The sequence below is a fragment of the Colossoma macropomum genome, unplaced genomic scaffold, assembly GCF_904425465.1.
Source record: "Colossoma macropomum unplaced genomic scaffold, Colossoma_macropomum, whole genome shotgun sequence".
Lineage (NCBI taxonomy): Eukaryota > Metazoa > Chordata > Actinopteri > Characiformes > Serrasalmidae > Colossoma > Colossoma macropomum.
In genome coordinates this window covers 44716202-44731522 of record NW_023494793.1, presented here as the reverse complement: position 1 = coordinate 44731522, position 15321 = coordinate 44716202, and the positions used below count along the sequence as shown (strand labels likewise).

The following is a 15321-nucleotide window of genomic DNA, read 5'->3' as shown; positions in this document are numbered from 1 at the left end:
GTGTAACGATTCTGAAACTGAGACTGAAACCACAATACAAACGTCCACAGTCTCGTGTTGCGGTTCCAGAAGACAGAACCGCGAGAACCACCTCCCCCCCAACCCAACCCCAACCCACTGCTGGTGCAGCCTGCTGAGCTCTCATTACGTTACTAACGTAACAAAACCAAACTGTGCACCGTGTTTCTCAGTGTTCTCCTCTTCAGCGCTTCAAACTGTTCATGATTTAATAAAACCCAGAATTTCTCCAATTTTTCTTATTCACCCCCCAAAAAAGAGCTGTGAACTGAGCTGTGTATTTGGAGAATTGTTACACTAGGTTACACTACTGGTGGGTATAGGTTTCCACCGCGTTAGCCTCGCAGCTCCAGCGCTAAAACTAAAGAACCACCGTATGGCCAGGCTAATCGACGACATCGGGGGGCTGAACTATCACTCTCTCTGCTGAGTGCAGTGCATTGTGGGAGTGGAAGTGAAAGAGCGAGACAGAATGCGAGACAGCGCCGAAGCTCAGAACATCCTGTCTTTCGGCCACTTCCTGTTCCACAACGAGACTCAGACAGCAACGCACACACACGAGAGAGAGAGAGAGAGAGAGAGAGAGAGAGAGAGAGAGGGAGGGAGAGAGAGAGAGAGAGAGAGAGAGAGGAGAGAGAGAGAGAGAGAGAGAGAGAGAGAGAGAGGGAGAGACAGAGAGAAAAAAAGAGAGACCGAAAGAGAGAGAGAGAGAGAGAGAGAGAGAGGGTTGAGTAACAACACAGCCGCGTCTGTGACCTTCCTTCAGTAAAAGAGGAAGTTCCTTCACCCCACCCAGAGAACCGCCAGACTGACTTTCACACATGAGGAACATCTCAGCACCCTCCACAAATAACTCAGCACACACACACCACAGCTCTCACACACACTCATTCACCCACTCACACACACACCAGAGCTCTCTCACACACACATTCACACACACACACACACAATCACTCACTCACTCACATACACACATGCTTATTACACATGAAGACTGAAATACAGACCAGAAACACACTTATTAATATTCTATAAATCTGATAAATTACTCACAGCTGAACTGTAAAAATATAATATCCTAACAGTGAAATCATCTCTAATAGCTGATAAACTGATTATTTCACCGGCACTGTTTTACGCATTATTCGCCAAAACTAGCCAAATGATCTGTCTGTACATCTGTCTATATGTCTGTCTCTCTGTCTGTCTGTCTATGTGTCTGTCTGTCTTTCCTGTCTGTATATTTGTCTGTCTGTCTATTGTGTGTCTTTATGTCTGTCTATCAATCTGTCTGTCTGTTTTTCTGTCTGGCTGTCTGTCTGTCCCTCTGTCTGTCTTTCTATCAGTCTGTATAACTGTCTGCATATATGTCTATCTGTATAGCTGTCTGTCTATTTGTCTTTCTGTCTATCTGTGTATCTATCTATCTATTTCTAGCTATCAAGCTGTAAATCTGTCTATATGTCTGTCTATCTCTCTGTCTATCTGTCTGTCTGTCTATCTACCTGTCTGTCTTTCTGTCTGCTTGTCTGTATGAAACAAAAGAAAATTCCTGAAATTCATATATACATATACTCTCTCACCCTCACTCTCTCTATAAATATACATATAGTGTAAGTAGCAGGAAGGAAGACTGTGTGTGTGTGTGAGTGTGTGTGTGTGTGTGTGAGTGTCTCTTTGGATCATATTCTGTTTCCACACACACACACACACACACACACACACACACACACACACACACTCTGCTTCATCAGCTCTTTTCTCTTTTCAGCTGGAACAGTTAATGCAAATCACCCAGAGGAGGCGGGGCCCGGGGGGGGCGGGGTGAGGGGGTCAGGGGTCTTATCAGTTATACCCTGAGGAGAATGGAAGCACTGCCCCCCACCAAACCCACTCTAATCCTGTGACCCCCCCCAAACACAAGTCCTCAGAGCTCAGAGTCCGGCGGCTAACAGACGGGCCTGTTCTGAAACGCTGCATGCTGATTGGCTGTCTGACTTACATTCTGTTACAGTCAGTAAACACACCCACCGTCAGCGTTTTCAGTCCTGATGTAAGCCACGCCCACTTTCCGTCTGTAATTAAAAAAAGAATCGGTATTGAAATCAAGCGATCGGTTTGTGCTGACATCACAACAAGAGGATACAGTGGGCGTGGCCTTTGGGTGGGTTCTGGGTTTGGTACGACACTCTTAGAAAAAGACGATTTTTCAAGGGTTCTAGTAAAGACAATGGTTCTAAGACCAACAGTCCTAATGGGTTCTGTTTTTTTCAGCAGGGCCCTTTTTGGTGCTATATAGAACCAACACGTTCTCCATCAGTCTGAAGAACCATTTCATCATGCAGAGAACCATTTAAGCACAGTTTTAAGTGTGCTTAAATGGTTCGCCCCACCTCCTCTGGGTGACCATTTAAGCAGAGATTAGAGTGAATTTACACATAAACTCAGAGAGGCTGAGCTGAGTGATGAGCTTCAGATGATCACTCACACTCTGTAAATCAGGAATAATCTACTGATAAGAGTTCAGGAGATAACAGTGGAACCCAGTTCAGCCCCGCTGGTGGACTAAGTGGTGCTAAGTGCTCCATTATTAACCCCCTTAGAACTCACTCAGGAGCACAAAGCAGTGAGATAACCTCACATCTCCAACATTTCCCAAACACAGAGCACCTACAGAGACTCCTCAAAGTCCTCTCCTGCTCGCTTTGGGGTCCTGAAGACCCTCTTAAATGTCCAGCGCCCACCGGAGAACCCAAAGTTTTATTTTACACGTCTATAATCGAAGAATAGCTCAACCAGTTTGCACTGAAGTCCCTGTAGTTACTGATAATAAACCTTAGTAAGAAATAAACCTGAGATTTTAAGCTCAGAAACACACTTAATGATGTTTAATCATCTCTACGACTTTCATGGCTTTTGATTTCAATGCTGCTGAAAATAAATATACAGAAATATTCAACATATTTTCATACTCGGAATGTTTAATGCAGTGATGGTGGTCATTTAGGGATCTGAAATGCAGAGTTATATTAGTATCAATGAGCTCTAATTAGGTCAGTTATTGTTATTATTATTTCACAGAGTCTAAATGGGGCTAAACAATGAGGAAGCGAAGGCGCAGTCGGACGTGAGGGTCAGTGCAGGCAGAGTGGCTCATTAGCCTAAATAACTGTTGGTTTGTTTGTTTGTTTGTGTTTAGCTTTACCTTCAGCCCATCACAGTGAGGTCAGGACACGCAGGAGGCGTCCGAAACCAGCTAAAACGCACACATTACAGCTTTATAACCCTGAGGTGTTGTGTTGGTGGTCAATTAGGGTCATTGTGTGAAATGCGGTTTAAGCTGTAGTCTGCCCTGCCCCCGCCCCCCGGCCACCCGCAACCCCCCGTTGGCCATTACAGCCCAACCCCCCACCAAATCCCCCGCAAAAACACTTTCACTGGGCTTTTGTTCTGCTTCATCCCTCAGAAGTTTGAGGACACCTTCCCTTCTTTCTGAGCACTGTTGGGTTTTTACTTTTATTTAATAATGAAGTCAGTCAGCTGACAGTTTCTCCTCCAAACCACAGTTAAAAGCTGTGCTGAAACTCCTCCACGCCTTCAACCATTTACACTGAAAACGTTTTGGAAAAAGCCAGCTGTCCCCAAACTTTTGAGGTGCCAGCGTGAGTCTAATAGCTGGACTGAGTGTAATTCGGGTTAAAGGGTGCCGCGCTATCAGCCTCTCTACGCGCACTGCGTTTGACCCGGTGATATCAGGTTGTAACATTTGAACTGGCGGTCAGATTGGAGATAGCCTCTGAGTGGAAATCAATCTGACCCATCTGAGAGGAGTCAGACTGGCACTGCTCTCAGGAGGACGACTGACACGCTACGGCAGGCCAGCGAGGCCAAAAACACCGCAATGGGCAGTTTAGGATTAGAACTCCTCTACAAGACTTACTCACCACGACTAGCAGCTCAGCTCAGCCTCACTGCCTTCCACTGGAGCTCTACACACTCTACACACTCCACACTCTACACACTCTACACACTCTACACACTCTACACACTCCACACTCTACACACTCTACACACTCCACACTCTACACACTCCACACTCTACACACTCTACACACTCCACACTCTACACACTCTACACACTCCACACACTCCACACTCTACACACTCTACACACTCTACACTCTACACACTCTACACACTCCACACTCTACACACTCTACACACTCCTCACTCTACACACTCCACACTCTACACACTCTACACACTCCACACTCTACACACTCTACACACTCTACACACTCCACACTCTACACACTCCATCAGACAATCAGATCGTTATAAAGCCTGTATGAGCGCGTAAACCAGCAGAGTTCATACACAGACTGACTGTAAGGCTTTATAAGGCAGATTAGTACCAATCAGAGCTGAACCAGTTACAGCATCACCAAACCGCTGGACACTGACCCTCCAGGACAACAGCCACAATTTACTGCCCCTAGCATTACCGTCATCACCATCACCATCATCACCATCATCAACACCACTACTATAATCATCATCATTACAATCACCATCATCACATCATCATTCTCATCATCACCACCATCGTCTTCACCATCATTACCATCATCACCACCACTGTTATGATCATCATTATTGCAATCTTCACCATCAATATCATCATCGCCATCATTACAACTGTCACCATTACCATACTTATCATCACCATCATCAACTATTATGATCATCATTACAATTATCATTGCTGTCAATTATTACCATCACCATCATCTTCATCGTAATCACCACCATTCTCGTCATTCTTATCATCACCACCACTATTATGATCATCGTCATTAACCATCAACATCAACTTTATCATCTCCATCATTACAGTTATCACCATCATCACATCATCATCATTCTCATCACCATCATTGTCATTACAAATCCTCATCATCACCATCAGCAACATCATCACCACCACTATTATGATCATCGTCATCACAATCATCACATCTACATCAATATTATCATCACCGTCATTGCAATTAATCACCATCCTCAAAATCATCACCATCCTTATCTCTTTCATTATCATCACCATCATTCTCACCATTTTTATCATAACCATTCTCATCATCACTGTCATCACCATTCTTATCACCATTATCACCATCATCCTCATCTCAATCATCACACTTACCGTCATCATACTCATTATCATTATTACCAGCATCATCATCGTTACTATCATAACTGTCACTCTCACCATCATCATCACACTCATGAACAAATTCTACTGCCCCAGCATCACTGACCACTCCACTGTCCTAGCATCACTGACCACGCCACTGTCCCAGCATCACTGACCACTCCACTGCCCCAGCATCACTGACCACTCCACTGCCCCAGCATCACTGACCATTCCACCGCTCCAAGTATCATCATCATCACTACTTTGCTCAGCATCTTCCCACTTTCCCCCAACATCATCCAGTACTCTACTACTCCGGCATCATCATCACCATCATCTCCATCATCATCACTGTAATGATGCCCATACACTCTACTGCCCCAGCATTACTGACCACTCCAAACATCTACACTCCACTTTTTCAGCATCACTCAGCGCTCTACCACCCCGGCATCATCACCATCACCAACCCCCCCACCGCCCACCGCCCCCTCAGCCCCGCAGCTCCACTCACCCTGGCCGCTCTCCTCTTGAACCTGCCCGTGTAGTCGAACCTCTCCTTCACCTCCTCCAGCAGCGTCTCCATCCGCTCCCTCTCCTCCTCCTGCTCCGCTCCCTCCACCCGCGCCTTCCCCGCGTACTCCCCCGCGCGCAGCAGCACGTAGGCGCGCCAGTTTTCCGAGTCGAAGCCCCAGTGGCACGTGCGGTTCTCCGGCGCGCCGTGCGCGTGCGCCACGAACCTGCGCGGCGCGAGGAGCACGCCGCAGTCCGCGCACTGGATGCAGGGCGCCTCGGGGCTCGTGTAGAGCTCGGGCAGCAGGACGCCCCTGCACCGGCCGAAGCACTCGTGGTACACCTTGATGCCGCTCTCCTCCAGCTTGGCGTAGCGGGGCGCGCGGCCGCCGCCGCCCGTGCCGGTGCCTGTACCGTGCACGAGCGCGTTGCACAGCCGCTCCGCGTCCGTCTTGGTGATGAGGCCGCACGAGGGTGCGGAGAAGGGCAGCACGCCCACCACCTTGAGGATCTCGAGCTGCTCCGCCGTGCAGCGGCTGCAGTAGATGTGCAGCTCGTCGCAAACCGCGTTGATCTGCTGCAGCGTGAACTCGCGCAGCACCGTGTTGAGGATCTGCGGCAGGCACAGGCGCTTCTCCCCGCCCACCACGAAGCACGAGATGGTCTCGCGCTCCAGCACCGTTTCGCAGCGCTCCGTCGAGCGGTCGGAGGGCACCAGGAGCGGGCAGGGCGCCACGGGGGCCACGGGCAGGCGCGCGACCCGGATCTCCGCGTCCCGGTCGCTGATCTCAGTTAAATCCGCCAGGTCCTTCCGGTAGGCTTGGTGGTGGTGGTGGTGCTGCCAGCGCGCGGGACCACCCAGCGAGCTCATGGAGCTCAGGTGAAACTGCCTGAGGGTCTGCTGCAGGCGCGCGTGAGGCTGGAAGATCTGCCGCGCGCCGCTCTCCATTCTTTCCTATTCCTCACCACGGGGGTGTCGCCTCGCGCGCGCGCACACAAAAATTATAATAGTGAAAAAACAAGAAGAAGAAACAAGAAAAAAACTCCAAAAAGAGTCCCGTACGGCGCCCGCAAGCACGCGCACTCACTCTCTCCCTCTCACTCACTCACTCATGCACCGCACACACACGCACTCACGCGCAGATACACATCCATACGAAGCGTTCCTGCTTGCTGGTTTGTTTGTCGCGCGCTCCGCTCCGTTCCTTCGTCGCTGGTCAAAGCGAGCGCAGCCCGGGCGCGCCCCCGTCAGCTGCGCGTTCCCGTGCGCCCATAGCCGCCGCCGCCTCACACACACTCACCCACACACACACTTAACCACACACACACACACTCACACTCGAAGAAAAAAGTCTCGCAGTGTGGAGCTCGCGCTGCTGCTGCTCCTCCTCCGGCGTCGCGCGCTCGAAAAACACGAGCAGGCAACTTGCAGTCTGCTTTAGACTCTCTCTCTCTCTCTCTCTCTCTCTCTCTCTCTCTCTCTCTCTGCCTCTCTCTCCGTCTCTCTCTCTCCGTCTCTCCCTCGCTCTCTCACTGCGATTCAGGCTCGCTCACTCCTCCCACTCTCTCTCTCTCTCTCTCTCTGAATCCCGGCCAAAGAATGTGAGTGTGGCTCTTCCGGGCGCGCGACTCCACTCCCCCTGCTGCTCAGCGCTGCCCCAGTAAAGCTGGGTGGAGTTTGGCTCTCGGGTTTCCTCGCGCTCCTCAGACTCCACAGCACAGCGAGCACTTAAATGCAGCACGCGTTAAAGAGCACATACCCCTGCTTTTCTGCGCTTTATATCTTCTCCTACTTATGACGTTAAGGTAGGTTTGTGTGCGCTCTCTCTCTCTCTCTCTCTCTCTCTCTCTCAGAATAAAACAGGCCAGTTAAGTTACTGTACCTTTAAGACATATGCAAATGAGCTCTGTGCTGATTGGCTGCCACATTCAAAAAAAGCAACTCGGCAGGAATGCTTGAGCAGGAGCGGGCGGGGCTGAACTACATTCTTGGCTCTTCAAGGGTTCTTTAGTAAAGACAGTGGTTCTATATTGAGCCATGAACTTTGCATGGTTCTCTGCATGGTGAAATGGTTCTTCAGATTGATGGAGAATGTGTTCTATAGGGTTCTGTATAGCACCAAAAGGGGTTCTGCCATAGTTATGTCAAGCTTGTATACTGTAGAAGAACCCTTTGGTCCTATCTAGAACCACTGTCTTTGCTAGAACGCTTGAAGAACTATCTTTTTAAGAGTGTACTGTAAGTAGTAGTATGTATGTTTGTTTTTGTGACATCACACCAAAATAGTAATTGAAAAACTTTTTATATTTTCAGACATGCTGTATGCGCTGAGGAGGAAACTTCATTTCAAAGCTCTAACAATGTTTGCAAACAACATCAAATTCATATTTCAGGAAAGTGGGGAAAATGTGTTTCCCCGATACCGGCCCTTTAAGACTGAGATATGTAAATGAGCTCTATTCTTACTGGCTTCCTCATTCAAAAAGCAGCCTGGTTCAGGGGGGAGTGGGCGGGGCTTAACTGCTGTACCCTGAAGAGGTGGAAATGTGTGACATCACAAAAAAGTCATTTAAAAAGGAGAAGCTTAATTTGCATATATGGACTTAATTTTGAAACCTAAACAGTGTTTACAGACTACATCAGCCTCTCTTACTAAAAATTAAAAAGCACAGAAAGTTCAGTTTTCCTCAATATGGGCTCTTTAATATAACCCTTATTATTAGGGGTCCAAGCACTTATTCATTCAAACAGAACTCCATCAAATTCTCAACATTTTCACATTCCCCCATAATTCAGTGTGTGAGGTGTAATCAGAGAGGTTCAGAGTGGTTTGGTGTGAAATGGTTCAGATGTCTTTACAGTGGTGGTGATAGGAACCAGGGGTCGCCATGACTACAACACAAATATAGACATTTTATTTACTATCCAGAACCACCAGTGAACCTACACGAGTCTTCTGAGTTTATATGGAATGTTGATGATGGAAAATAGTGGAAAATCTGAAATAATAAGTTTTCTTTGGGGACTATTTTGCCTCACAGCGCCCTGCATGTCTCCCTCCACCATGAATGGAGTTTAAGTTCTCTAAACTATCATAAAACAGTGTCTCAGTCATCAGGCAGTGAATTCATAACCATTTCATGTAGGAACTTTCTGTGAGGGAGCTTTTAGAGGTGGACGTCTGGTTCCTATCACCACCACTGTGAACAGTTCTGACTCGGTCAGTTTATCTAGAAACCAAAAACAGGTTTGAACGACTGAATGATCGTTTACAGACTTGTATTTTTATTATTCTTTAATGTTTCTGAACTTTGTACCTTACAGTACAACACAAACAGACTGAATTAAACTGAATTAAACTGAAATGCTCTGTTTCTGATACACAGATAATCTGTCTTATAATCGTAGCCATTAAATTGCTTATATAAAACTTATTTGCATATTCAGTGCTGTAGTTTACGGCGCTGCAGCTCCAGATTCGGTATTTATTCAGTGCTGAAAGTCTTTGACTCCACGCTGCTGATCAAGGCCTTCATAATGATTTAGGATGTATCACCTCCATGCAGTTCTTTTATCAATAATTCTCTTTGGTCCTCATCCAACCTGCAGTGCCAGGAGGCTGGAAAGTGTTGCGTCAGCGCCCTCTAGCAGCGGAGGAGGGTTACCGCAGTGCACACTGGCCTGGATCTGCCTCTGACTCTGGCTGGGCTGAGATGTGGAGCAGCACGGCTGATGTTTCTAACAGAAGAGCAGATCTAACGTTCTTAACGGTGGAGACGATCCTCAAAATCATCACCATCCTTATCTCTTTCATTATCATCACCATCATTCTCACCATTTTTATCATAACCATTCTCATCATCACTGTCATCACCATTCTTATCACCATTATCACCATCATATCACCATCATCCTCATCTCAATCATCACACTTACCGTCATCATACTCATTATCATTATTACCAGCATCATCGTCGTTACTATCATAACTGTCACTCTCACCATCATCATCACACTCATGAACAAATTCTACTGCCCCAGCATCACTGACCACTCCACTGTCCTAGCATCACTGACCACTCCACTGTCCCAGCATCACTGACCACTCCACTGCCCCAGCATCACTGACCACTCCACTGTCCTAGCATCACTGACCACTCCACTGTCCCAGCATCACTGACCACTCCACTGCCCCAGCATCACTGACCATTCCACCGCTCCAAGTATCATCATCATCACTACTTTGCTCAGCATCTTCCCACTTTCCCCCAACATCATCCAGTACTCTACTACTCCGGCATCATCATCACCATCATCTCCATCATCATCACTGTAATGATGCCCATACACTCTACTGCCCCAGCATTACTGACCACTCCAAACATCTACACTCCACTTTTTCAGCATCACTCAGCGCTCTACCACCCCGGCATCATCACCATCACCAACCCCCCCACCGCCCACCGCCCCCCCTCAGCCCCGCAGCTCCACTCACCCTGGCCGCTCTCCTCTTGAACATGCTGTTTGAGGAGTGGAGCTGCCGTCCAGCCCAGTCCGGTGATCCTCCTGCTGCAGCATCTCTGTTTCAGCCTGATGACGGGTTGATGAAGAGCTGATGGGATCATTCAGGTGTGTTAGAGCAGGAGAACACTAATGTGTCCAGGACAGTCTTTAACAGTCTTCAAAAGCTTCGCCTCCTATTGTCCCCTCTGAAGAACAGGGCTGTAGCTAGAACTGTGAGAATGGAATGGCTGGGTAAGAACCACAGATGTGACTGGGGAACAAACTGCTAATGAAACAAAGAATAAAACAGCAAAACGACATAAAAGTGATGCCTTGTGTTTTCTTACTGCATCACTAAATCTGACTTAGTTCGTCAAGGGTTCTTTTGGAAAGGCAATGGTTAAAGATCAATAGTTCTATATAGGGCCATTTGCAAGATTACAGGGTTCTCTGCATGGTGAAATGGTTCTTAGATTAGAGAATTTTGTGATATATATATATTATATGATGTCACAGAATTAATGCATTTCCAAATATCTGCTTATTCAACCGATAGCTGTTTAGCCCCGCCCATTCAGTCTACAGCAGTTTAGCCCCACCCGTTCAGCCTACAGTAGTTTAGCCCCGCCCATTCACCCTACAGCAGTTTAGCCCCACCCGTTCAGCCTACAGTAGTTTAGCCCCGCCCATTCAGCCTGCAGTAGGTTTAGCCCCGCCCATTCAGCCTACAGCAGTTTAGCCCCGCCCATTCAGCCTACAGCAGTTTAGCCCCACCCATTCAGCCTACAGCAGCCTAGAGCCTTATCCATTCATGCTGAAGTTGTAAAGAGAAAAATAATTTTGTGTGAGGTACAAAGGACATCCAATCAGAACAGAGCTCATTTACATATATCAGTCTTAAAGGTGCAGTAACAGAAACAGCCAGTTTGATTGTAAAGACATATAAAATAGTAATGATGGTTGTTTTTGATTGTATAGTAAGTTCACAGAACAATAATCTGTTACTTTCTCTCAGTTTACAATATACATTAAAGCAGCTTTTTAAAGCTTAGACATGCTGTTTCAGTTCTTTGTTACAGGTCTGTGCTGTTCTGTGCTATTCGGTTCTCCTGACTCTCCGCTCCGTGTGGGAAGAGACGGATTCTCTCCAGACGCCGCTTTTCAGCCAGAACTCTTTTTTTGGGGGGATTTGCGTCATGGTTTTTTAGAGAAGGAGACACTCATGCCAAACCAAAGCACTCTCACTGCTTCAGAACACACACACACACACACACACACACACACACACACACACACAAACACACACACACACACACACACACACACACACACAGTCAGTTACACACTCCTCTCAGCACCACTGCAGACTTTATTCACTCCTTTAGTCCATTCAGCTCATTTCACTCACACAGAATCACAAAACATCCACTGCTCCACTGAGCGTTCCTCAGAGCAGAGAACACAGAGATACACAGAACACAGAGATACAGAGATACACAGAACACAGAGAACACAGAGATACACAGAACACAGAGAACACAGAACACGGAGATACACAGAACACAGAGAACACAGAACACAGAGATACACAGAACACAGAAAACACAGAACACAGAGAACACAGAACACAGAGATACACAGAACACAGAGATACACAGAACACAGAGAACACAGAACACAGAGATACACAGAACACAGAGAACACAGAACACAGAGATACACAGAACACAGATAACACAGAGATACAGAGAACACAGAGATACAGAGAACACAGAGATACAGAGAACACGGACATACACAGAACACAGAGATACACAGAACACAGAGAACACAAAACACAGAGATACAGAGAACACAGAGAACACAGAGATACAGAGAACACAGAGATACAGAGAACACAGAGATACAGAGAACACAGAACACAGAGATACAGAGAACACGGAGATACAGAGATACAGAGAAAACAGAACACAGAGATACACAGAACACAGAGAACACAGAACACAGAGATACACAGAACACAGAACACAGAGATACACAGAACACAGAGATACAGAGAACACAGAGATACACAGAACACAGAAACACAGAGAACACAGAACACAGAGATACAGAGAACACAGAGATACAGAGAACACAGAACACAGAGATACAGAGAACACAGAGATACAGAGAACAGAGGTACACAGAACACAGAGATACACAGAACACAGAGAACACAGAACACAGAGATACACAGAACAAAGAGATACAGAGAACACAGAGATACAGAGAACACGGAGATACAGAGATACACAGAACACAGAGATACAGAGAACACGGAGATACAGAGAACACGGAGATACAGAGAACACAGATATACACAGAACACAGAGATACAGAGAACACAGATACACAGAACACAGAGAACACAGAACACAGAGATACAGAGAACACAGAGATACAGAGAACACAGAGAACACAGAACACAGAACACAGAACACAGAGGTACACAGAACAAAGAGAGACAGAACACAGAGATACAGAGAACACAGAGATACACAGAACACAGATACAGAGAACACAGAGATACAGAGAACACAGAGATACACAGAACACAGAGAACACAGAACACAGAGATACACAGAACACAGAGATACAGAGAACACAGAGATACAGAGAACACAGAACACAGAGATACACAGAACAAAGAGATAGAGAGAACACAGATACACAGAACACAGAGACACACAGAACACAGAGATACAGAGAACACAGAGATACACAGAACACAGCGATACAGACAACACAGATACAGAGAACACAGAGATACAGAGAACACAGAGATACAGAGAACACAGAGATACACAGATCACAGAGATACAGAGAACACAGATACACAGAACACAGATAACACAGAGATACACAGAACAAAGAGATACAGAGAACACAGAGATACACAGATCACAGAGATACACAGAACACAGAGATACAGAGAACACAGAGATACAGAGAACACAGAGATACACAGAACAAAGAGATACAGAGAACACAGAGATACACAGATCACAGAGATACACAGAACACAGAGATACAGAGAACACAGAGATACAGAGAACACGGAGATACACAGAACAAAGAGATACAAAGAACAGAGAGATACAGAGAACACAGATACACAGAACACAGATAACACAGAGATACACAGAACAAAGAGATACAGAGAACACAGAGATACACAGATCACAGAGATACAGAGAACACAGAGATACAGAGAACACGGAGATACAGAGAACACGGAGATACACAGAACACAGATACATAGAACACGGAGATACAGAGAACACAGAGATACACAGAACACAGAGATACACAGAACACAGAGATACACAGAACACGGAGATACAGAGAACACAGATACACAGAACACGGAGATACAGAGAACACGGAGATACACAGAACACAGATACACAGAACACGGAGATACAGAGAACACAGAGATACAGAGAACACAGAGATACAGAGAACACAGAGATACACAGAACACGGAGATACAGAGAACACAGAGATACACAGAACACAGAGATACACAGAACACGGAGATACAGAGAACACAGAGATACAGAGAACACAGAGATACACAGAACACGGAGATACAGAGAACACAGAGATACAGAGAACACAGAGATACACAGAACACAGATACACAGAACACGGAGATACAGAGAACACAGATACACAGAACACACTCTCTTTTCACAGCCACAGCAGAGAATTATTAATTATTCTTGAACTCTTGAAGAGTTTAATAATTTTCACAAAAAATATAATTTTAAAATAGCACAATCTGTTGATCTCTCTCTGTATCTCTCTATCTCTCTAGCTCCTCTCTCTCTTCTCTACTCTACCTCTACTCGCTCTCTTTCTGTATCTCTCTCTTTTCTTTTTTGGCCCTTATTAGTCCCACAACAGGGAAATTTCACCTCCGCATTTTAACCCATCTGTGCAGTGAAACACCACATACACACTAGTGAACACACACACTAGGGGGCAGTGAGTGGTGGGCAGCCCTATCCACAGCGCCCGGGGAGCAGTTGGGGGTTAGGTGTTTTGCTCAAGGGCACCTCAGTCACGTCCTGTCGGCTCAGGGGATCAAACCGGCGACCTTCCGGTCACAAGACTGGTTCCCTAACCTCCCCACGACTCTCTCCTTTTCTACTTTCTCTCTTTCTACTCTCACTTTACTTGCTCTCTTTCGGAATCTCTCTCTCTTTCTCGCTCTACTCTATCTCTCTCTCTTTCTGTATCTCTCTTTCTTTTTGTCTTTATCTCTCCCCCTCTCTGTTCTCTCTCTCTACTCTACTCTTACTCTTTCTCTCTTTCTCGTTCTACTCTATCTTTCTCTCTCTCTCTCTCTCGGCCGTGGTGCCATTACAGATTTCAGGAGTGCGTTTTGTGCCCCGCTATTTTTACATCTTCCATCTGGTAACCATGGCGACGGAGCACAACATGCGTCCTAATGACATAAGTGTTCTTTCCTGGACGCTCTCTCTCTCCCTCTCTCTCTCTCTCTCTCGCTCTCTCTCTCTCTCTCTCTCTCTCTCTCTGTCTGTGTCTCTCGCCCTGTGCTGTGCTCTCCTGCTGTGGAAGCTCAGTGTCAGCAGCACTAACTCTGGAATTCTCATCCAGCGTTGGAGCGTCCAGATCTTCGGTCATCCTCTCCGGCTCTCAGCGCTCAGACGGCTCCATTTCGGTGCCACCCTTTCACAAAAACTCTGTTTTTCCATCTTTCTGTTCCAGTAACCCCCTCAGTGCGGTTCTGCAGAGGTGATGGACTAATCCACTTACGGTTCCCTAAAAGACCTCTCAGTGGAACCATTTTATAAGAGAGGTGTGACTGTGAGGAACATTTTTAAAGTGTAAAGAACCTCCACTAAATTAGTCAAGAGCTGTATCATGATGGGGACGTTCTTTAAGAGTTTTCAAAGGTTCTTAAACATGGTTCTGTACACTTTAGATGGTTATTTGAGGGTGCTTTAGTAAAGAAAATGGTTCTGTACATTCAAAGAATCCTTTGCATGCCTAAATGGTTCTCTGCATGGTGAAA

General features: G+C 46.4%; 1 protein-coding gene across 1 annotated transcript in view; it reads right to left on the bottom strand.

Annotated features, from left to right (window-relative positions):
• The window catches only part of skia (v-ski avian sarcoma viral oncogene homolog a), a 103893-nt gene extending 96624 nt beyond the window's left edge, over positions 1-7269 (bottom strand). The window contains exon 1 of the mRNA XM_036579662.1: positions 5733-7269. Coding sequence (XP_036435555.1) covers positions 5733-6680 — 948 coding nt within the window. The 5' untranslated portion in view covers positions 6681-7269. The remainder of the gene's footprint in view (positions 1-5732) is intronic.
• Positions 7270-15321: the final 8052 nt, after the last annotated feature.